At 33.4% G+C, this 25,785-nt stretch overlaps 1 protein-coding gene across 1 annotated transcript in view; it reads left to right on the plus strand.

Moving 5' to 3' along the window:
• Positions 1-1,218: 1,218 nt before the first annotated feature.
• Positions 1,219-25,785, plus strand: part of LOC139494684 (zinc finger protein 709-like) — a 30,149-nt gene continuing 5,582 nt past the window's right edge. The window contains exons 1-7 of the mRNA XM_071282855.1: positions 1,219-1,322; positions 8,941-9,029; positions 11,944-12,084; positions 13,274-13,591; positions 17,681-18,139; positions 19,353-19,778; positions 23,168-23,608. Coding sequence (XP_071138956.1) covers positions 8,961-9,029; positions 11,944-12,084; positions 13,274-13,591; positions 17,681-18,139; positions 19,353-19,778; positions 23,168-23,608 — 1,854 coding nt within the window. The 5' untranslated portion in view covers positions 1,219-1,322; positions 8,941-8,960. The remainder of the gene's footprint in view (positions 1,323-8,940; positions 9,030-11,943; positions 12,085-13,273; positions 13,592-17,680; positions 18,140-19,352; positions 19,779-23,167; positions 23,609-25,785) is intronic.

The following is a 25,785-nucleotide window of genomic DNA, read 5'->3' on the forward strand; positions in this document are numbered from 1 at the left end:
AAGATGTTATTAATGGTAAAACAAATTGGGTTTCTTATGTACGAGATTTGTTGTCTAATCTTGGCCTGAACTTTTTGTGGATTTCACAGGATGTAAATAATGTAGTTTTTGATATTGTTAAAAAATGTATTACTGATCAATATTTACAAGAGTGGTCCACATCTTTATATGACTGTGAAAAACTTTGCATGTATAGAAGAATCAAGACAGATTTTTGTCTTGAAAATTACTTAAATTTCTTTTGTGATGTTCGATTACTTACGAAACTACGTAGTGGGACACTTCAATTAAATATCGAAGTTGGTAGATATACCAATACGCCAAGAGAATTACGATTGTGTCTTTGTTGTAACATGAACGTTGTTGAAGACGAATATCATTTTGTTTTAGTTTGTCCTGTATACAGACCTGTAAGATCACATTATTTACCAAAATACTTTTGTTCTTGGCCAAATGTTTATAAACTGGACCAATTGTTAAAAGCTGTCAATAAAACTGTAACTATAAAATTATGTAATTATATTAAGGCAGCATGGAAAATGAGATGTCAAATTCTTACTTAACTTTGTATGATGTGTTGTTTTCTGCTGTTTATTATTGTGTCATATATGTAATATATGTTTTGATTGCCATAGCATGTAAATGCTTTTTGCAAATAAATAAATTCATTCAATTCAATCATCAGACAATTGTTGAATAAACAAACCAATTATAGACTAATGATTTAATTTATCAAGTCATTATGATGAGTTATAGGTTTCAGTGGACTGTAAATATTTATTTAGATATTCTGTGTATGAACGTAAAAAAAAATGAAATCGCCATAACATTCAAAGTTTAAGTTATCATGGAAAATAACTTCATATTTTAAAATATGTTGAAGCTGCTATACAACCAACGACACAATAACACTAATGTTTGTATCGATTTAAAATAGTTCTTCACTTATAGTCTAGTCTGTCTACGGCAAATATTGCATAAAACTAAACAAATTTTACCTGTTGTCATCCATCATCGGACACTTTTTGCAAATTTAAATGTTAAAATGCGTCACAAATTCCTCCAAAATCAATATAGTTATTTCATATTTTGTAATGGGGCCGGATCGACTTGGGGCCGGATCGACGTGGGCCGGATCGACTTGGGCCGGATCGACTTTGGGCCGGATTGACTTGGGGCCGGATCGGTTTGGGGCCGGAACGACCGGATACCCTATTTTCACTTCCGGCTTTTCGGCTTGGCTGGGTATTGTTGTCAAATCGTTGAATGAAAACGTTTAATTTTCAATTTATACAATTTATTGACCTATACAAATATATTTGGTAAGTATAGAAACTAGAATTATGTCCATTTTACCAAACAAACCTCAAAAACATTAAACCTACACAAGGAATGGACTCTCATCAGTATTGTTTTTAAACTCATTTTAAAACAATGCCAGTTAGCCGTAGCCAGTTTTTGGGATACATAGAAAACATAGGAAAATAGGTGATAAGATACGAAGTGAAATACTTCTCTCACTCTGAGTCTCAGTGACTGCTGTGGAAAGTAAACTTGGAATTGATAGTACAAAAATAAAACACAAAAGGCCTAAGAACATTGTTCATAAACTTTTAACCGGGATTGGCTATTTTGTAACTATTCAGCTTTATACATGTACATAAATTACATTTTACATTTGCAGTTGAATCGGTTTTGAAAATAATATTATCCAGCTACATGCATGACATGTATTCATGTGGGTATCTGGATGATTTGTTCCAACTCCGATTCGTACCAACATGGCCAACAACACAGTGTAGAATGGTAACGGACTTATCAGGTTTTTGTCGACGTTTCCGCACTAATTGGGTTCGGCAACAGACTTATCACGTTTTGTTTTCAGACAGTGTGACACAAAATGAGCCAAATAGACGAAAAGAAGTCGTTAGTGTTTATGTTTATATGATCACAGAAGGCACCGATGATCTTACTTTGCAAAAATTTTCATTTTGCTTCAGTACCACTCTTGGCTTTTTCAAAAAGCTCCACACTAAACAGGACAACAGGCCGAACACAGCTACTAATGGTGTGTTTTCCATTCAAATACACAATATATTAGAATGTCGACTTTTTGTGCCCCTTTATTTCATACAAATAACATATTAGAACCAATTGTGTGCATTCAAAGACTTAAAATATCGTATATTAAAGCTTTATCAAAATTGGTTGGCAGCGGACTAATCAGGTTTCCCTAAAATGGCTTGTTTTTTTAACACCGAACTGTTGAGGTTTATTTAGCACAAGTCTTATTGTGTTTTTATTGTTTTACCAGGGTAAAAAATTATGTTTTTATACAACCGCAAAAATTGAAAATGTTTTGGTCGTATATTGGTATCACGTTGGCGTCGTCGTCGTTGAATTGAATAATGGTGTTCTTTGATATGCCGAATCTAACTGTATGTTGATTCTTAATTTTTGGTCCCGTTTTCAAATTGGTCTACATTAAAGTCCAAAGGGTCTAAAATTAAACTAAGTTTGATTTTAACAAAAATTGAATTCTTGGACTTTTTTGATATGCTGAATTAAACATGTACTTATATTTTTGATTATGTGCCCAGTTTTCAAGTTGGTTCAAATCAGGATCCAAAATTATTATATTAAGTATTGTGCAATAGCAAGAAATTTATAATTGCACAGTATTCAGCAATAGCAAGAAATCTTCAATTGCACAGTATTGTGCAATAGCAAGAAATTTTCAATTGCACAGTATTGCGCAAGGCCACCCTTAAAAAATTGTTTGTTTGGCATTGCCGACTCACACCATCAGCAGGTGGGTAGGTAGGTAGGGATTTTTTTTTTTTTTTTACATTTAAAAACTTTATATATCACAACCATGATGACTCTAGATCACAGCCAAAAGCAGTGCAGCATTGTTGTGTGTACAAACTTATGGTTTCTTTGATCGGGGTTAATGTCACATTCTACAACACATGGATAATTTCATGTCAAACATTCAGTTTTTTTGGAGGAGTAAACCAAAGTACCCAGCAGAAACATATCTGTGGTAGGGAACTGACATTAACCATGTAACATGTTAGACATGAAAATTGAATCCTAATTGTGGGACTGTCCATTGAATAGAGGCTTAATGTCACATCTTGAAATTGCCTTCAGTTTGGTAAACTTATCATATTTTAATCAGTTCGACCACTACAGTTCCTTGTACAAATAGATGATTTAAAGCTTTGATCGTTTGCTTGTTTGATGGGATTTAAAAGTAACTTTCTACACCATATGGGCAAGTTCATTACAGTCAGTTTTATTGGTGGACAAAAGCGTACACAGAGGAACCATATTATAAATGTCATGACAATCTAACCTTAATTTTGTGAATGCATACATGTACTTGTCCCTAGAGGTGATAAGACTAGCATTGATACATGCAAATTTTGCGGAACTACCAAATGGTCGAAGCCACTACAGCCCCTGGTCAGCTTTGAGAATAGCAATATAATACAAATTTACAAGGTTGGCATAATAACAGTCACGAATGCCTCACCCTGGCAGGGTGTTTATACTGCATTTGTAATAACCCGTAAACCGCAGTAAAAGTATGATAATTTCAAAATATAAATTGCTGTAGACAATTTTCACAGATAATTTAAAATACATTTTAAGGTTGTTATGATTGTTTGATTGACAGGGTTCTGGACATGCATGACGTAAATACAGTTAAATTCATGAGCTCTTGGTTTGCTTAAAACAATGAATCACTACCAGTAGAAAGGGGGGATGGAACCTTTATCAGGACTCCGGGATCTGGTATTTTTAAGCTCAGGATTTCGGGACTGACCCTTCCGGGAATTCTTTTTTCAAATTTCGGGACCTCTGGATTTTGTGTTTTTAAGCCTGCAGAGGCGGATTTAAGGGGGGGGGGGGGGCAGGCCCCCCCCCCCTTTTTGGGAAAAAAATTTGGTTGCTTATATAGGGAATCACTGAAGCGTGACTGGAGCGGACCCCCTCTTAGGTGAGTCAGTGGACCCCCACTTATGAAAATTTCTGGATCCGCCACTGGCCTGGGATTTCAGGATCAGGACCCCTCCTACCCTCCCTCAGTATAGATATATTTATAAATATGTTGCTGTCAGATATCTTTTCTGTTTTAAGAATTATCTTATTCATGTTAAGAAAAAAGAGAGGGGTTGGGTTCATAAATTCTTGACACACAAAGGAGGCTAGTCTTTGATGTGAGGATGCAAAGCAGACATCAACAAATTACAGCGTCACTGTTTCAGTGTCTGCTTTACCAAAGACGACATTTGAGTTTACCAAAGACGACATTTGAGTTCTCTACAAGGCCTTTCAGAACATCAACCCATGTTCCATCTAAAGAATAGGTGAACATTTTATAATTTTTTAATAAAATTTTTCCTCTCCCTTGACTAGAGCATAAGTGGATGCTATCCACTGCCTGTCTTTTTGGGAACCGTCTTTTTGACATTTTTGGCAGACTTTTATCGAATCTATGTCATTCAAACGCTTGCTCTGAAAACAGTATACAACAAGCACTTAAAAGATCATGATTTGAAAAAAGTAAAGCCCGGAAACAAACTCCGCGGATATGATCAAAATTCCGGCGGTTTGCCGATTTTTTTAATACAAAAAAAATACAAATTTTGAAACACCAATAAAATTATTCGGGCCGCAAGTTTTTCAGTGGGTCGGGCGGCAATGCCAAACAAATGAAATTTTATTTTAGGCCCAATAGCAAGAAATCTTCAATTGCACAGTATTGTGCAATAGCAAGTATTTTCAATTGCACAGTATTGCGCAATAGCAAGAAATATCATATTGCCGAATAGCAAGAAATTGTCAAATGGAGTTATCTTTCTTTGTCCAGAATAGCAGGGGTTAAAAAAATTTGTTACAGCTAGCTAGCCCAGGACTTATAGGCAGCAGGATTTTACTAGCCCTGTTGGAAGAACTGCTAGTCCATCAAAACTGACCTGCTAGCCCTAGTATGCCATAAAAACTAAGAGTTTGCTGCATAATACAAAGTAGGTGCCCTTTGTTTTGAAGGAGACATTATACACTGTATTTAATATTTTTTGTTGATCTGTTATTAATCTTTTGGTGCTTAACCTAACTAAGTTGTTCCCACATTCAAAGCAGACTTTTTATTGGCTAGCTTGGGGCAACCAACAGCAATATTCACAGCATTGTCTGTTTTTTTCATCAGCAACAGCCAAGGTAATCATTGTGTCCCAGTTCTGCCAACTTTTCGGGAAGTGAATGCTTTATGTGTTGGCCAAATTGTTAAGATCAAAGAGAAAAAACTATAGATCAAAGGAAAATGCCGCCAAATAAGCATGAACATGTGTGAGTCTCGCGCTAAAGACTTGACAGCCCTGCTGTCCTGGACACTATTATTTTTTTTCCGCGGTTTTTCCCTGTCGTATTTAGCATTTTGGGGGGATGAATTTTCGGCCTCGTTACTCCATTCATCTACCGTTTTTCGTTTAGAAACTGACAAAGTTCCTGGGGTTCCCGTACTAAAATATTAAGAAATATTTTGTTGCATAGTTTCGTGCTCAAGAGCTGTGCAACAAGACATGTGACGGTCGGCCTCACGCTACCAGGCGACTTGGGCGAAGAAGTCGCCTTCCCGACCGTCACTTCGCTTTCCCCGACCCCCAAAAGCGAAAACAAGTCGCCCTGTCCATGACGATACTCGCTTTCAGTCGCTTCCGTCATCGGACATTTTCAATTTTTACCAAGTTGATGAAACATCAGTTTTTTATTGATAATTAAAGAAATTCAGACATAAACGATTCATTATCTTTAGAAAAGAGGTTGAAGCATTGTCTTCGCAGTGTGTAGCAGGTTATTTGATAAAAATACAACTTTTTATCACTTCGTGCATTTCTGCAAGTTCCGGCGCTTGTTACTCGAAAACGTACATCAACCTAAATTTCGGCGGCAAAATAAGTTTATTACTTCATTTAAACGTGATAAAAGTTGCCTCCAGTAAATTTTAAATCCATTTATTGCATTAAAAACGTCATGTTCCTTTCCAAATAACTTGTCAAACATCGTTTATTTTTGTAAATTTTCTTGCATTCGTCCGCCATTGACCGATTTCTAAACTAAGGATCTGAACCGGAGCAGCTATGACCGAAATCCGTACTTTTACAATAATTACTACGGACGCACGGATGGAACAGCTGACAGGAGAATATTGATCCCAAAGGGAAAAATTACGCATTCCACACGCATAAAGAGACTTTTGGTTACATCTTCATAATCTAATTATTCCCTATATTTTTTTATGGATTGTTTCAAACTACACTATTGATTAAAGTTGCTTAACTCTGAGACTATCATACTAATATCAATATATTATGGCCCAGCTTAATAACTTTTATATTTTTTTATTAGAAACACTGAATTTCATACACAAGATAATTTTAAATTAAATTGTAATTGATATATAATAATTTCTTTACATTTTTAAAATTTTTTTTTTTTTTTAGTGCTAGATATTTAGTTGGTAGTTTTTCACAAGAACTTTAGTAAAACTTGAACAACTTTTAATTTCAAATGTAACTTTAATTGTATTTTTTTTACTTAGATGATATGAATTGAACAATATAAAAAGAACATTATTTACATATTGCCCTTTATACTATTGTAAAATCCAAACATTGCAGTGGACCGCGCGAATGAGCACTTCTCTTTCAAATCTCACCACTTCTCCCTATCAGTTTCAAAAAGAGAAGTCACTTCTCCCTATAATTCTGAAGTAGTGTGAGCCCTGCATGTCAATACCAATCAATACATCATACCCCCAAATAACGTTAATTGAAAATCTCGGCACGATAAGCAATGTACAATACCTCAATCAATGGTATGAGAAATCGATATTTAAAGTACGATAATCAACACATGATACCAGGCCACCCAGACATGCCAGAGTTATTTGTTCTATGTTTAAAATATGTACAACAGGACCTGTACAAACCAGTTCAAATTCTTGGAATCCCGGATGACTTAATTGAATCGAAATGGCTAACATAGAATAGTGATGAAGGGATTTTTCACTTTCTATTTTGGAAACGTCAAGAATTTTTTGTTACTAGTCCGTCGGGCATATCGGATTACACATTTTAATTGCCCAAGGCGTAAATGATCTAGTCCCGGCGTCGGGCTAGTGGATTTTTTAACCCCTGAATAGTAGTTGAATCAACTTAAATCATTGTTTTATACAATATACAATATATATATTTACTTTTACTACCAACTGTTAACATGGTTAAATTAAAACAATCTTTACCATTCAGTGATAACAAGCACTTTTTTTACATTTTAATATTTTATTATGTATTTAAATGAGTAGTTATTGTTGCAAACTCCATTAGTAATTTGAATTGAGATCAGTTTTGGAATAAGGGAAAGGGGGGATGTGAAAAAAAAATTGGGGGGGGGGGGGGGGGCTCAATTTTTCTCATTTCAGATTTCATAAATAAACAGAAATATCTTTTAACATTTTTTTGAGAGGATTAATATTCAACACATGCAACAGCATAGTGAATTGCTCAAAGGCAACATACAAATTTTAAGATTATTAGACCACATTCATTCTGTGTCAGAAACCTATGCTGTGTCAACTATTTAATCACAATCCAAATTTAGAGCTGAATCCAGCTTGAATTTTGTGTCCATACTTGCCCCAACCTTTCAGGGTTCAACCTCTGCGGTCATATAAAGCTGCACCCTGCGGAGCATCTGGTTCTATTTTGCAGATAATGACTTGACAGACTTGTGTTTAAGTTAATGGATATCTCTTAAATTGTACTACAAGGTTCTAACTACAAAGGAATGGCTAAGATAGAGTTTGGGGGTAATTTCACCAAGGGGGGTTCAAAAAGTTGGAGGGGGGTGTGTGTTTTCTCCCAATTTTTTTTTAGGAGTTCATATTTTCAAACAAAAAAAGAAAATTTTCAAGAAGAAATCTTTAGTTGCACAGCATGCACAGTATTGGGCAATAGATTTGTAAGATCCCTGACCACATTTATTTTGTGTCAGAAACCTTTTAATATCATGTCAAAAATTTTATCACAATCTAAATTCAGACAGTATCAAGCGTGAAAATTGTGTCCAAATTTGCCCAAACTGTTCAGGGTAAGACATTTGTGGTTGTATCAGGCTGTGCTCAGCGAAGCGTTTTATTTTAATTACATTTGCTTAGGTTTTTGGTGAACTACATAATGTACCTACAGTGCTTACAATGCTTTGATATTTACATGCAAATTTAAGTTTGTTGTTATTTAAAATTATACTTCACCATTATTAGTTGTTCAATGTACAGTCAGGGGTACTACTTGTACAAGTTATTTTTAAGTGAATTATATTTATTTGTATAGGTAAACAAAAAGTCATCCTATCTTCTTTTATCGAATTCTTAGGATTTCTTTGCTCTAATACAAATCCTTGCTCTAATACAATTTTAAGTTATCTGCCCTTTGCAGATGTCTTTACGAAACATTTAAAATTTTAATTTCATTGGCAATGAAAATCCTATTTGTCTGTTATCTTCAAAACACTGCTCATTTACAAGCTCCTCAGGAGCAATTTTTGAAGGCCTTGGCAAATACTTAAAATCTTTGCGCAATCAGTTTCTTTGTTGAATTAATGAGATGAAACATTGAACTCTAATTAAAAAATATGAGCTAACCTGGGAAAAATCATTTTAAAAAGCCTTGATTTTACATCTCAAAACTTGAGAATATTTGTAGGATTGTAACGTTGTAAGAAAAATTTACTTATGCAAGTAATTTTTTGAGAAATTAAAGGGAAAATATTTATACATTATTAATTTACTTATATGTGTATATTATTTTTTTTACTTCTTCAAGTAAATAAAAATAACTTGTACAAGTAGTACGGATTTTTTTTTAGGAAATAAAAAGTTGAAAAAGATGCCACGAAAAAAGAAAAAATCCAAAGATGTTATAAGGCGAGAGGATAGAGAAAGAAAAAGAAAAAAGGTAAGAAAAGACAACTTTCAAGTTTTTCCATCACTTGAAAAAAATCATCAATTATGCGTGCCTTTATGACGTCTTTTACCAGATAGAGGGGATCACCTGTATCCCTGCACTATAAACTTTCATCAAGCATCTTGGTGATTGTCATTGTGCTGGAAAAACTATAAAATTGAGAATAGAAATGGGGAATATGTCAAAGAAACAACAACCTGACCATAGAATAGACAACAACAGAAGGTCACCAATAGGTTTTCAATGCAGCAAGAAATTCCCATACTTGGAGGCGTCCTTCACTGGAAAATAATGATAAATTATGCGTGCCTTTATGAAGTCTTTTACCAGATAGAGGGGATCACCTGTATTCCTGCACTATAAACATTCATCAATAAAATTGAGAAATTCTGAATGGAAATGGGGAATGTGTCAAGGAGACAACAACCTGAACATACTGTTGAACGGAATCAAGCATCTAAGTGATTGTCATTGTGCTGGATAAACTATAAATAATGTTTGTTCTGTAGGTATGTACTTAATCACAATTCCCTGATGACAGCAGTGCTGATTGTCAATTATGAGAACTCAATTTGCAAAATAATTTGTGATAGATAGATAGATAGTTTATTCTCATAAAACCATGCAAGTACAAAGGTTACAGAGAAGTATAAAAATCATATACATAAAAATGAAAATGCATTAAAATGCATAAAATTCAATAACCATGATACAAGTAATAGCATCATAGTTTTCAAACCACTCGCTCAACATGGGAACCGAAGTGTTGATGCCCTTAACGGATAAATGATGTTCACTTAAACCAAAGCTTTTGACTTAAATGCATCAAACTCGAAAGTTGTCTATTGTGTCAGCATAAGTCACACATATTGTAAATACAAAGAGAATATCTGGAAATAAAAAAGGTGGAAAAACATACATGGCTTAAACAATGGCTAAAAAGGTAACAACTAAAAAGTAAAAATATTTTTGTAATAGCTTGTGTGTCAAAACATAATTTGTTATAAATATACCATGTATACAGTGAAACCTGGCTAAACCGAATCTCTTTGGGACTTATGATTATGTTCGATTTTGGCCGATGTTTTCTGTTTTATATCTTATAAGTAAAAATATATGAATGTCTAACATGTCTAAGGGACATCACTAAGCCCAATTTGTTTTTACCTACATGTATACAAGTACATAAAATACATTTGTATAAGTATCCTACAAATTTACTTATATAAGAATGATGATATTTACTTCTTTAAGTACATAAAAATTACTTGTACAAGCAGTACCCCTGACTAATAAAATATACAGTGAAACCTGTTTAAACGGAACCTCTTCTAGACTTAAGATTTTGTTCAGTTTTGGAGGATGTTCGGTTAAATCAGGTTCACAACGCACATTATTTGATATGACTGTGCTTACGAACATGTTTGGTTTATACAGGTTTTCAGTTAATATCGGATTCAGTAAGCCAGGTTTCACTGTAGTTTAAAAAGGAAACAACACATCTATGGCTTAAACAATGGCTGACAGATAAAACAAAAATTAAAAACATTTTTATGATAGCAGATTTGCAGCACACATGAAATTTCTAACTCCTGTATAAGCACAGATACTCTGAAAGAATTTCATTAAAGTGAACAATAAGTGAAAGCAAAAATAAAAAAAAAATGTTGCAAAACTTAAGAAACAGACGATTTGGTTAAGAATATTGACAACCAAATAACTTCTAAGATGCAACACATTTGATGTGGGTCTCATTGGGGTCTAAGCGTGACACGGGAAAGTCAAATTATTGTGCCGTGAAAACTGGAATTAAGGTCTAGCAAGACATGGGAAATTACAAAAAAATGAGAATTGCTTAGGTACATAGTATAATCGGGATACGGGAATCTGACAAAACAGTAAGTTGGATCTGGGATCAGAACCCCCAATGAGACCCCCTTTGATGTCAGACCAACCGGTGAAGGAATTCAGGTCAAAATAGATATAGGAAGATGTGGTATGAGTGCCTGAATGAGACAACTCTTCACCCAAGTAACAATTTAATAAAAGTAAACCATTATAGGTCAATGTACGGCCTTCAACACGGAGTCTTGGCTCACACCGAACAACAAGCTATAAAGGACCCCAAATTACTAGTGTAAAACCATTCAAACGGGAAAACCAACAGTCTAATCTATATAAAAAAAAACGAGAAACGAGAAACACGTATAAATTACATAAACAAACAACAAGTACTGTACATCAGATTCCCAAGTATAACAACCTGTTAATTATTATGTTTGAATAATCTCTCGTTAATTTTCTCAAACATTTTTTTTACAATCACACAAAAAAGAAGATGTGGTATGATTGCCAATGAGAAAAGAGACCAAATTGACACAGAAGTAAACAACTATACAGTAGGTCACTGAACAACTTTCAACAATGAGAAAAAGCCCATACCCTATTGTCAGCTGTGAAAGGCTCGAAAATGGCAATATAAAACACTTCAAATTAATAAAACTTACAGCCTTATTAAAAAAAATTGAATTAAAAACAAATATTTACTACATGTATAAACAATTATGACAACCATTGAATCACAGGCACCTGACTTTGGAATCAAAGACAGAATTCATGCCAAAGAGAAAATTAAAAACAACCCATGAGAAAACATTAAAAACAACACATGAGAGAACATTGAAAACAACACATGATAGAGAACATTAAAAACAACACACAAGAGAACATTAAAACTATGTGAGAGAACATTAAAACTATGTGAGAGAACATTAAAACTATGTGAGAGAACATTGAAAACAACACATGATAGAGAACATTAAAAACAACACACAAGAGAACATTAAAACTATGTGAGAGAACATTAAAAACAACACATAGTGTAACATCCAATATATTTATACAGGGTATTGAAAACCAGTCTGAAATCCAAACCAATCCAATAAGAGAGAGAAAGGGTGACACAAAAATTACAGACAGTGTAGCAATGATACCACCACAAAACAATGAATCAATTGATGAGGAAAGGTTGGAGGAAGAAGTACAGGTAAGAATCATTTCACATTGTAAACATAAGGTAAGATCAGTAGATGAACATGATAAGCAAGATAAAACATGATAAGCAGGATAAAGATGATAAGCATGATTAATATGATAAACACTATCTAGTTAAAGAAATGTGTCAGATATACCTTCACGCAAACCAAGATGGCCAACATTGCTAAAAAAGTACATAGTAAAATGCGGTTTTTGGCTCATATCTCTGAAAGCATTTAGAGCAAATTTGTTTTAAATAAAATTGTTTCTTAGGTCATGATCTATCTGTTCTAAAATTTTCAGACCATTCAGGCAACTTGTTGTTGGGTTGTTGCCCCCAGAATTGGGGTATTTTTAAGAATATTTTGCAGCTTTTGGTTATTATCTTGAATATTATAATGAATAGAGATAAATTGTAAACACCAATAATGTACAGCAAGGTAAGACCTAAAAATAAGTTATCATGACCTAAATGGACCCCTTAAAGAGTTGTTGCCCTTTAAAGAAAATTAAAAAAAAAAATCATCAATTTTGTAAATTTTTACAAAATGTTTTACACTGTATAACTACTGGGCCAAATTCATTATAGATAGAGATAATTGTATGCAGCAAGAATGTTTAGTAAAGTAAGATCTACAAACACATCACCATCACCAAAACACAACTTTGTCATGAATCGAGATGTGTCCTTAGTTTAATATGCACATAGACCAAGGTGAGCCACACAGGCTCTTTAGAGCCTCTAGTTTAGCTCACCTGGCCTTAAGGATGTACTTAGGTGAGGCTAGGTTAAAATTAATAAATTAGGAATTTGAAATTGATACTAGAAACTGGTAGAGCATTCGTTAGGGATAAGAATAAGCTAAAAATATTGATAGGTCATGGACCTCCTTTGCGAGATATATGAGATTTAAAATATGGCGGGAAAAGGCTGACTCGGACTTTTACCTTGTATTTGCATTGGTATTATTTGGGTTTCAAAACAAAAGAAAGAACATTAAGATTCTTCTAAAATTTTGTTAAATGACCTTTCATGAGCTATTAAAACTTATATGAAAAAATAAATGGGTGTTATGGGGCAAAATATTTTACCTTGCTTTGTATGGAAAAAACCCAAGGAGTCCGAAAATTTGACATGAATTCCAACACCTCACCTAAGTACATCCTTAAGGGTGATGTATACATATTTTTTGTTACAGATGTACATAAGAACACATCCTGAAGATGAACTAAGTAAATATGTGGAAGGTAGTAATGAGCTTAGTCAGTTCGATCAGCCACAGGAACAGACAAGAACCCACATAAGAACACACGCTGGAGAAATGTTCCACAACTGTGATTTATGTGGCAAGGAGTTTCTTAGCAGATATGACTTACAGATACACATGAGATCACACACTGGTTTCAAACCGTATAAATGTTTGATATGTTGTGAAGAATTCAGTGTAAAAAGTAGCTTTATCTTGCACACACGGAGGCATCAAGCAGGGAAGAAATATAAGTCTTTAGATTTGAAAGTATGATTTTCATTATTGATTTTTCTATTCTTGAGGGGCCTGATTGGTGGTGGTGGGGGGTCTCATCACGATTCTTTAGTTGATTTTTTTGTCAATCATGATTCACAGAAAATAAATTTTCATGATCACGGATCACGAAAATATAAAAAAAAAATCTATAGAAAAACAGATCACAATGTGAAAATGCGCCGATCGTGAAGAACCAAAATAACCCATCAGGCCCCTCATTCTTCGGTAAATTGTTTGAAGAATTTTATGTTTTGTTAGTTATTCCATAAAAACTAATTTACTGAGTGATATATAAATGTACAGATTTTGTTGTGTCTTTTAGATTTTACCTGTCAGATCCTGTTTGGTGTTCCAGATTTGAAAATTCCTTAATAGATAATAATCTATTATTTATAATTAATATAAGATAAGTTGCAGATCTTTACTAGTATGTTACAAATGAAAGAAGAATTATTAGAAATCAATTTTTGTTTCACCTTGAGGGAGTCAAAAAGTTAGACATCAGTATCCTGTTTCCAACGTTGGGGGTGTCCGGGGCATCAACAATGTATTAGTTTGTGATTAGGTCTAAATCATGGTGAACAGCAAGTGGTAGGACAATCATATTTGGTTTTCAGTTGTATAAGCATCAGCATATCTTATTTCCATGGAGATAATTTGGCTCCTCCCCCTTAGTCATGGTCTACTGACATTTGACTTTTTATACGACTGCAAAAATTGAAAATGTTTTGGTCATATATTGGTATCACATTGGCGTCATCGTCATCGTCGTCCGAATACTTTTAGTTTTCGCACTCTAACTTTAGTAAAAGTGAATAGAAATCTATGAAATTTTAACACAAGGTTTATGACCACAAAAGAAAAGTTGGAATCGATTTTGGGAGTTTTGGTCCCAACATTTTAGGAATCAGGGGCCAAAAAGGGGCCCAAATAAGCATTTTCTTGGTTTTCGCACTATAACTTTGGTTTAAGTAAATAGAAATCTATAAAATTTTGACACAAGGTTTATGACCACAAAAGGAAGGTTTGGATTGATTTTGGGAGTTTTGGTTGCAACAGTTTAGGAATTAGGGGCCCAAAAAAGGTCCCAAATAAGCATTTTCTTGGTTTATGCACAATAACTTTAGTAAAAGTAAATAGAAATCAATGAAATTTAAACACAAGGTTTATGACCACAAAAGGAAGGTTGGGATTGATTGTGGGAGTTTTTGTCCCAACAGTTTATGAATAAGGGGCCAAAAAGGGGCCCAAATAAGCATTATTCTTGGTTTTCGCACCATAACTTTAGTATAAGTAAATAGAAATCTATGAAATTTTGACACACAGTTTATAACCACAAAATGAAGGTTGGGATTGATTTTGGAAGTTTTTGTCCTAATAGTTAGGGGCCAAAAAGGGCCCAAATAAGCATTTTCTTGGTTTTCGCACTATAACTTTGGTTTAAGTAAATAGAAATCTTTAAAATTTTGACACAAGGTTTATGACCACAAAAGGAAGGTTGGGATTGATTTTGGGAGTTTTGGTTGCAACAGTTTAGGAATTAGGGGCCCAAAAAAGGTCCCAAATAAGCATTTTCTTGGTTTATGCACAATAACTTTAGTAAAAGTGAATAGAAATCTATGAAATTTTAACACAAGGTTTATGACCATAAAAGGAAGGTTGGGTTTGATTTTGGGAGTTTTGGTCCCAACAGTTTAGGAATAAGGGGCCCAAAGGGTCCAACATTGAACTTTGTTTGATTTCATCAAAAATTGAATAATTGGGGTTCTTTGATATGCAAAATCTAACTGTGTTTGTAGATTCTTAATTTTTGGTCCCGTTTTCAAATTGGTCTACATTAAGGTCCAAAGGGTCCAAAATTAAACTTAGTTTGATTTTAATAAAAAATGAATCCTAGGTGTTCTTTGATATGCTGAATCTAAAAATGTACTTAGATTTTTGATTATTGGCCCAGTTTTCAAGTTGGTCCAAAACGGGGTCCAAATTTAAACTTTGTTTGATTTCATCAAAAATTGAATAATTGGGGTTCTTTGATATGCCAAATCTAACTGAGTATGTAGATTCTTAATTTTTGGTCCCGTTTTCAAATTGGTCTACATTAAAGTCCAAAGGGTCCAAAATTAAACTAAGTTTGATTTTAACAAAAATTGATTTTTTTGATATGCTGAATCTAAACAAGTACTTAGATTTTTGATTATGGGCCCAGTTTTCAAGTTGGTTCAAATCAGGATCTAAAATTATTATATTAAGTATTGTGCAATAGCAAGAAATTTTCAATTGCACAGTATTCAGCAATAGCAAGAAATCTTCAATTGCACAGTATTGTGCAATAGCAAGAAATTTTCAATGGCACAGTATTGTGCAATAGCAAGAAATCTTCAATTGCACAGTATTGTGCAATAGCAAATATTTTCAATTGCACAGTATTCCACAATAGCAAGAAATATCTAATTGCACAATATTGTGCAATAGCAAGAAATTTTCAATTGGAGTTATCTTTCTTTGTCCAGAATAGTAGTTGAATCAACTTTAATCATTGTTTTATACAATATACAATGTATATTCACTTTTACTACCAACTGATAAATTAAAACAATCTTTACCATTCAGTGATAACAAGCACTTTATTTTACATTTGAATATTTTATGATGTATTTAAATGAGTAGTTATTGTTGCAAACTCCATTAGAAATTTGAATTGAGATCAGTTTTGGAAAAAGGGAAAGCAGTTTTGGAAAAAGCGAAAGGGGGATGTGAAAAAAGGGGGGTTAAATTTTTCTCATTTCAGATTTCATAAATAAAAAGAAAATTTCTTCAAACATTTTTTTGAGAGGATTAATATTCAACAGCATAGTGAATTGCTCAAAGGCAAAAAAAATATTTTAAGTTCATTAGACCACATTCATTCTGTGTCAGAAACCTATATTGTGTCAACTATTTAATCACAATCCAAATTTAGAGCTGAATCCAGCTTGAATGTTGTGTCCATACTTGCCCCAACTTCCCTCAAACCAAGGGAAACCATTAGTCGTAGGCCAATGTTAATCGGTATTCAGTTGTAAAAGCATTGGCACATCTGATTTCCATGGAAAATATTTGGCCACACCTCCTGTCACAGTCTAATGACTTTGAAACTTATCTTAGTTTACATGTATTAGTTTGTGATAAGATCAGTTTAAGATGAACTGCTTATGTTAAGTCAATGATATTTGGTATGCAAATTCATTGGCATTTGTAAGAATCATTTCCATGGAGATTATTTAGCCCCACCCCCTCTTATTGACTTTGAAACTTTTCTATAGTTTACTAGTTAATGTTTGTATTCATATTTGGAAACCACTTATAATAAGTCAATGGTCATGATGGTATTTGGTATGCAGTTGTATAAGCATTGGCAAATCTCATTTACATGGAGATTGTTTAGCCATGCAACTCAGTCATGGTTCACTGACTTTGAATATTTTCATAACTTGTGAAAGATGTTAAAGTATTGCTAGTTTGATATCAACATTTGCATAATCAAAACTACAAAATGGCAAGACATATGTCTGTGATAACAGTTTATATAAATAAAAGTTTGATTTTGATTTATACACTAATTGATAAGATTACACACACTTGGTAAGTGTCAATGCAATCACCAATTTGAATTATAATTTGAGTGACAGATTTTTGTATTTCTTCAAATAGACCCAACATGCTCAATATAAAAAAGAATCCCTCTCTTAACATTTTGTGTTTAGATGTTACTGGAACCACACATGCTTGGTTTAAGGTGGTACCCCACACTTTCACTAAAATTAATTTGGCTCGTTTAATTTTCATAAAATTTTGTCAAAGTATTTACTTTGAGACTTGATTAAAAATGTAAAAAAATTTAATTTTTTGAACCAACCGTTTTACAGAAAAATTACACTGGTTATATAGCAGTTTGACAAACACCAATTTTGATCATTGAGAAGCTTAATATTCCTTTTACAACACAACATAATTAAAACGTTTAGCTGACTTATAGAGTTATCTCCCTGTAGTGTTAGGCACCACCTTAATGACAATTTTGATACATATTTTTTGTTACAGATGCACATAACAACACATGCTGTAGATGAACAAACTAACTATGATGGATGTAGTAATGAGTTTAGTCAAGTAGATCACCCACAGGAGCAGACAAGAATGCTCCCAATATTAAAAACTGAAGAAATTTTCCACAACTGTGGTGTATGTTGCAAGGAGTTTTGTAGCAGGGATGACTTACAAAAACACATGAGAATACACACCGAATTCAAACCTTTTAAATGTTTGATATGTGGTGAAGACTTCAGTGTGATAAGTAGCTTTAAAATACACATGAAGAGGCATAAAGAGAAGGGGAATAACTCTTCAGGACATAAGGGAGATAACCCTTCAGGACATAAGGGAGATAACCCTTCAGGACAGAAGGGAAATAACTCTTCAGGACATAAGGGAAATAACTCTTCAGGAGAGAAGGGAGATAACTCTTCAGGAGAGAAGGGAGATAACCCTTCAGATTTGCAGGTATGATTTTCATTTGTATTAATTTTTCTTTTCTTTGGTAAATTGTTTGAAGAATATTATAGTATGTTTGTTATTCTATAAAAAAAACTTATTTTCTGAGTGTCAGATATATGAATATACAGTGAAACCTGATTAAACCAAACCCTGAATAAACCGGAAACCTGTCTAATCCAAACTTGTTCTGAAGACCAATTATATCACATTTTATGCATTGTGAACCTGATGAAACCGAATACCTGCCAAAACCGAACAACATCTCATATCCCGAAAGGGTTCGGTTTAGTCAGGTTTTACTGTAGATGTTTTGTTGTGTCTGTTTATTTTAATTTTCACTTGGTCCTGTTTTGGGTTCCAGATTTGAAAGTTCATTAGATTAATTGTTATTGTTGGTGTTTTAACACCAATTTTAAGCACTGCATTTAGGCTTTTTTGTGGCGGCTAGATTTTATTGTTGGAGACAAGCAAGAGTGCCCAGAAAAAACCATGACCTTTGATAGGAAAAAAAAAAAAAAACAGCCTTGCCAGACGTCAAAATTATTTGGACTAACACACTCCTTGTAAATGTCAATGGAACCACTCAATTACAATTGGAGTGACATGTAGATTTATTTGGAAAACTATTCATATATGATTTTAATTTAAAAACAATTTTTACATCATATCTAATTTTAGAGTCTATGGTCATGATGGTTAAATCATATTTGATTTTATATTTATATTTGAACAGAAACAGTTAAACTAAGAAGTATTTCATCAAAAAATGATTTCTTGGGGTTCTTTGATTTATGCTGATTCTAAGCAATGTACCTAGATTTTGGATATTATATCGTATATTTTAATTTCAAAATTTTCAGTTCTTCGACCACATTTATTTTTGGTCACAAACCAAGGCTGTATCAAATATTCAATCACAATTTAAATTCAGAGTTGATATAAGCTTAAATGTTGTGTCCATACTTGTTCAACTGTTCAGGGTTTGACCTCTGCAGAAGAAACTGGTTTGCTGTCTACTGTACTTTTTAATCCTCATCATTACCATGCCTAAAGATAATTTTTAAAATGTTTCTCCTTATAGAATCAATGTAGAAAAACAACACCTATAAATTAAAAAAAAAAATCCCTACATTTGTACTTAAACATTTTATTTTTAGATGTTACTGGAAACACACATACTTTACCTTATGAAAATTTTGAAACATAATTTGTGTTACAGATGTACTTTACAACGCATGCTGTAGATAAACAAAGTAACTATGAGGAAAGTAGTAATGAATTTAGTCAGTTAAATCACTCAAGGGAACAGACAAGAATGCTCCCAATATTAAAAACTGAAGAAATTTTCCACAACTGTGGTATATGTGGCAAGGAGTTTTGTAGCAGGGATGACTTACAGAAACACATGAGAATACACACCGAATTCAAACCTTTTAAATGTTTGATATGTGGTGAAGACTTCAGTGTGATTAGTAGCTTTAAAATACACATGAGGAGGCATAAAGAGAAGGGAAATAACTCTTCAGGACATAAGGGAGATAACCCTTCAGTAGAGAAGGGTGATAACTCTACAGGAGATAAGGAAGATAAATCTTCAGGACATAACTCTTCAGGAGATAAGGGAAAAAACTCTTCAGATTTGCAGGTATGATTTTCATTATTGATTTTTAGGTCAAGATTGTATGGGACTGACTTGATATCCAAATCCTCCAAGCCTTATCACTTCATTGATACACAAAATAAAGTGCATTGATCAAAACATTCTATACACCCTATTCATGACCATATTAAGAAATTGATAGATATAGGAAGATGTGGTGTGAGTGCCAATGAGACAACTCTCCATCCAAATAACAGTCTAAAAAAAAAGCAAACCATTAAAGGTCAATGTACGGCCTTCAACTCGGAGCCTTGGCTCACTCTGAACAACAAGCTATAAAGGGCTTCGAAATTACTAGTGTAAAACCATTCAAATGAGAAAACCAACGGTCTAATCTATATAAAGTAAAAAAAACGAGAAACACGTATAAATTACATTAACAAATGACAACTACTGTATAAAATTGAGAATTGAAATGGGGAATGTACCAAAGAGACAACAACCCGACCATAGAGCAGACAACAACAGAAGGTCACCTGTTATGTAATGTATGCAGACATATATTCAAGGCACAAACTATTGAAAAACTTGTCAAGAAAATTACATAACTTTTGCAAGGTGCAGGAATAATATTTTTCTTAAAATAGAATGATTTCATTGTTAACATCCTCTTTATAAAATGGGAGTTATCTTCCTTGGTCTAGAATTGCTGTTTAATCAACTACAACCAACATGACCAATACAATAATTAATTTTACTTCCCATTGATAAATTGAATCAACCTTTACTGCTCAGTGCTTTCAAGCACTTTGATTCTTTTCTTTGGTAAATTGTTTGAAGTATTTTATGGTATGTTTGTCATTTTATATAAAAACTGATTTATTGAGTGATGTTTGAATTGAAATGTTTGGTTGTGTCTGTTAAGGTGGTACCTAACACTACAGGGAGATAACTCTGTAAAGTCAGCTAAACGTTTTAATTACGTTGAATTGTAAAGGAAATATTAAGCTTCTCAGTGATCCAAATTGATGTTTGTTAGACTGCTATCAAACCAGTGTAATTTTTCTGATAAAATGGTTGGTTCAAAATTTGTGAAATTTTTATATTTTTGTTAAAGGGTCAAAGTAAATACTTTGTCAAAATTTTATGAAAATTAAACGAGCCGAATTAAATTTAGTGAAAGTGTTGGGTACCACCTTAATTCAAATTTTTACTTGATCCTGTTTGGGGTTCCAGATTCGAAAATTCATTAGATAATAATCTTTTATTTATGAGCTAAAAAGTTAAAATTAGGATGAAATAAGTTGCAGGATTAAACTAGTATGTTACAAATGAAAGAAAAAATAATGGGAACTATAAATGATATAAATAAAGTTTGATTTTGATTTATACACTAATTTATAAGATTGCACACACCTGGTAATTGTCAATGCAATCACCCAATTACTATTGGAGTGACAGATTCTTTTAGAAAACTTTTAGTTGTATTTGATTATAATTTTAAAATAAATTTTACATCATAACTTATTTTAGAGTCTATGATTAAATCGTATTTAATTTTATATTAGGCCAATTAAAATTAATTGATAGATTTTAATCCCCGCCCGCCCCTCTGAAATCGTCCCGCCCCAATTTTTTTTATTTTATAAAATTTACGATTTAACGCGGATTTTGTTCGTTTCCGTTACCGATAACCGTTTAAATTTCGTTTCATATATAACTTCCTGTTTCAGAATTTCGGTTTTGTACCTCGAGTAAATCTAACCAAGATAATTGTCGACATATTCTGCTGCTCTATGATGACAACATCATCTTCCGAGAGTAAAGATTGATAACGAGAATGACGTGAAATATTCGTGTTATAAGAAATACGCTGTGTCCTAGACCCCAAATTGCGGTATGTCACAAATTTCTGTGATTAGAAAACTGGATTTTTTTATGCAATGACTTTGAGTCAGGAAGTTTAAATGTGAAAGATATCCAAAGCGCAAGACTCGTGGAACCCATTGATACAGAAAACATGACTGGATAAAAGATATTGAAACACAAACACGAACTTGTATATTGAGTTTAAAAAGTCGACTAACATGCGCTTTTTATTTACACAAGCCCTTAGATTTTACCCCTGACTGTCTTTTCTTGTTGATTAACAGAAAATATCCCAATACCCCCAAAAGAGTCATTAAACAACAACTTTTATTTTTTTATAAAGTTCATGTTTTACATGGTAATTATATTTTCATCTTGCATAAATGCATAATAAGTACCAACCTATTATTTTCAACACGGTTTGAGTTTTCATTTTATTCTGTACTCATAATAATTGTGTTGCATACCAATCATTTTTATGCCCCACCTACGATAGTAGAGGGGCATTATGTTTTCTGGTCTGTGCGTCCGTCCGTCCGTCTGTCTGTCTGTTCGTCCGTCCGTCTGTTCGTTCGTCCGTCCGTCTGTCCCGCTTCAGGTTAAAGTTTTTGGTCAAGGTAGTTTTTGATGAAGTTTAAGTCCAATCGACTTCAAACTTAGTACACATGTCCCCTATGATATGATCTTTCTAATTTTAATGCCAAATTAGAGTTTTTACCCCAATTTCACGGTCCACTGAACATGGAAAATGATAGTGTGAGTGGGGCATTTGTGTACTGAGGACACATTCTTGTTTGCCAATGCATTTGCTTCATTTTATGGGGACTAAAAACCATTTTTTTAGAAATCCAAATACATTTGGGGTAGAAAGTCCAACCAGAGAGCATTTCTACACGTTTTTAATGTTTAGTTTCTAAAGCCGCAATTATAGAGACATTTATTTTAGGATTTCAAAAATAATCATGATAATGCAAGATTCCTTATACCTGTGACAGTGTATACAGGATATAAGCTTATTATTACGCTTGAATATATGAAGAACTCGTCACAAAATGGTTTCATATGAAATAAAATTTAAAAAATAAAATCCTCCCACCCGCCCCATTTGGATGAAAATCTACTAATTAATTTTAGTTGGCCTTAATATTTTTAGTTTCAAAATTTTCAGTTCTCTGACCTTATTTATTTTGTGTTTCAAACCAATGCTGTTTTAAATATTCAATCACAATCCAAATTCAGAGTTGTTGTAAGCTTAAATGTTGTGTCCATACTCATGATACTTGCTCAACTGTTCAGGGTTTGACATCTGCAGAAGAATTAGGTTTGCTGTTTACCCTACTTTTTAATCCTCATAATAGTCATGCCTTTTCTAGATATTTTTCAGTCCATTTTCATAAGCACTGTTAAAGTCTAAATGTTTCTACTATAAGCACAATGCCAAAAAACAACACCCATAGAATAAAAAAAAAACCATCCCTACCTTAACATTTTGTTTTTAGATGTAACTGGAACCCCACATAATTAACCAGATGAAAATTTTGATGTTTACATAATTTGTGTTACAGGTAAACAAAAGAACACATGCTGGAGATGAACAAAGAAACCATGAGGAATGTAGTAATGAGTTTAGTCAAGTAGATCACCCACATGGACAGAGAAGAGTGCTCATAACACACATAAGAACACAAACAAGAACAATCACAAGAACACACCCACTTTTAAAAACTGGAAAACTGTTCCATGACTGTGATATATGTGGCAAGGAGTTTATTAGCAAATCTAGCTTACGGGAACACATTAGATCACACACTGGATTCAAACCTTATAAATGTGGAATATGCGGTAAAGACTTCAGAGTGAAAAGTAGCGTGAACTATCACATGAAAATACATGAAAAGAAACCGTACATATGTGATGTATGTAGTACAGGGTTTACATCAAGTCAGAGATTAGACAAACACATGAGAACTCATACTGGTGATGATTTCAAACCTTACACATGTGATGTATGTGGTAACGGGTTAAGTTCAAGTAGGGCTTTAGACAAACACATGAGAATTCATACTGGTGATTGATACATATACATGTACAAACCTTACACATGTGATGTATGTGGGAGAGGGTTAGATTAATTCAGGCTTTAGACAAACACATGAGAACACATACTGGTGATTTATACACACCTTACAAATGTGATGTGTGTAGTAAAGGGTTTAGATTAAGTCAAGTGTTTAGACATACACATGAGAATTCATAATGGTGGTCATTGATACACACCTTACATATGTGATGTGTGTGGTAGAGGGTTTAGATTAAGTCAGGGATTAGACAAACACATGAGAACTCATCCTAGTGGTGATTTATACACACCTTACACATGTGACGTGTGTGGTAGAGGTTCTACACAGTGTCTTCAATAACAGACACACATGAGAATGCATACTAGTGATACAGTTAAGAATTGTGTTATATGTGGAAAAAGATTTGGTGAGACAATTAAGATGATTGTACATATGGCAACACCATACACAGCTGATAAGTGTGTAGTATGTGAAGAAAGATTTATTTAAGAATAAAGGCTTAAATGAACATTTGAAAACACATACTGGGGATTAACTTCATTCAGCATTTATAAATGTTTGGTAAAAAATATGTTTTTTTCTCTCGAATTCGTAGCTTATTACCCTTCAAAGAGACATATGACAACGTTACAAATATTTGGAGTTACAGCTAATTTCCTAATGCATGAAGAGCAACACTTTGGTTAGCTTGCATTTCAATATTTAATGATGTATTTAAATGAGTACTTATTGTTGCAAACTCCATTAGAAATTTGAATTGAGATCAGTTTTGGAATAAGGGAAAGGGGGATGTGAAAAAAAAAATTGAAAAGAAAATGTCTTTAAACATTTTTTTGAGAGGATTAATATTCAACAGCATAGTGAATTGCTCAAAGGCAAAAAAAAAAAAGTTCATTAGACCAAATACATTCTTTGCCAGAAACCTATGCTGTGTCAACTATTTAATCACAATCCAAATTAAGAGCTGAATCCAGCTTATATGTTGTGTCCATACTTGCCCCAACCTTTCAGGGTTCAACCCCTGCGGTCGTATAAAACTGCGGAGCATCTGGTTTAACTCCTGTCGGTCGCCTTGTAAATTTCATGGAATAGTACGGCGTATTTCTTGTTTACAACAAGAAATCTGTGAGGTTATGCTAACGCTACAATGTAACTTCATCATAACAAATGGACAAATATGGCAATATTTTCACCTCAAAAACTACTCTGTATACAGACTTACCTGTGCTGTGTGGAAAGTTTTAAGGCCTAGCCTCCACTAGATATATAAGAGTTCAATGCATTTTATGTTTAAGAAAGATTTAATCTTTGATGGTTTTTGATGGGCATTTTTCTTCTTTTCTGCAGAAGGTGAAAAAATAAACAAACACCTGAATTACTTTGATACTGTCCACTCACTGACTCAGATAAATTCTTTAACTCACCTGTACATTTTAGTTGTGAAGATACTTCTTGTCCATGTCAATTAAGGACAGTCAAAACCATACAAACTGGTTTTTATACGACCGCAAAAATTTTAATTTTTCGTCGTATATTGCTATCACGTTGGCTGCGTCGTCGACGTCGTCCGAATACTTTTAGTTTTCGCACTCTAACTTTAGTAAAAGTGAATAGAAATCTATGAAATTTTAACACAAGGTTTATAACCACAAAGGAAAGTTGGGATTGATTTTTGGAGTTTTGGTCCCAAAATTTTAGGAATAAGGGGCCAAAAAGGGCCCAAATAAGCATTTTCTTGGTTTTCGCACTATAACTTTAGTATAAGTATATAGAAATCAATGAAATTTAAACACAAGGTTTATGACCACAAAAGGAAGGTTGGGATTGATTTTGGGAGTTGAGGTCTGAACAGTTTAGGAATTAGGGGCCAAAAAGGGGCCTAAGTAAGCATTATTCTTGGTTTTCGCACCATAACTTTAGTATAAGTAAATAGAAATCTTTGAAATTTAAACACAAGGTTTATGACCATAAAAGGAAGGTTGGGTTTGATTTTGGGAGTTTTGGTCCCAACAGTTTAGGAATTAGGGGCCCAAAGGGTCCAAAATTGAACTTTGTTTGATTTCATCAAAAAATGAATAATTGGTTTTCTTTGATATGCTGGA

Source organism: Mytilus edulis, chromosome 11 (genome assembly GCF_963676685.1).
Source record: "Mytilus edulis chromosome 11, xbMytEdul2.2, whole genome shotgun sequence".
Classification (NCBI taxonomy): domain Eukaryota; kingdom Metazoa; phylum Mollusca; class Bivalvia; order Mytilida; family Mytilidae; genus Mytilus; species Mytilus edulis.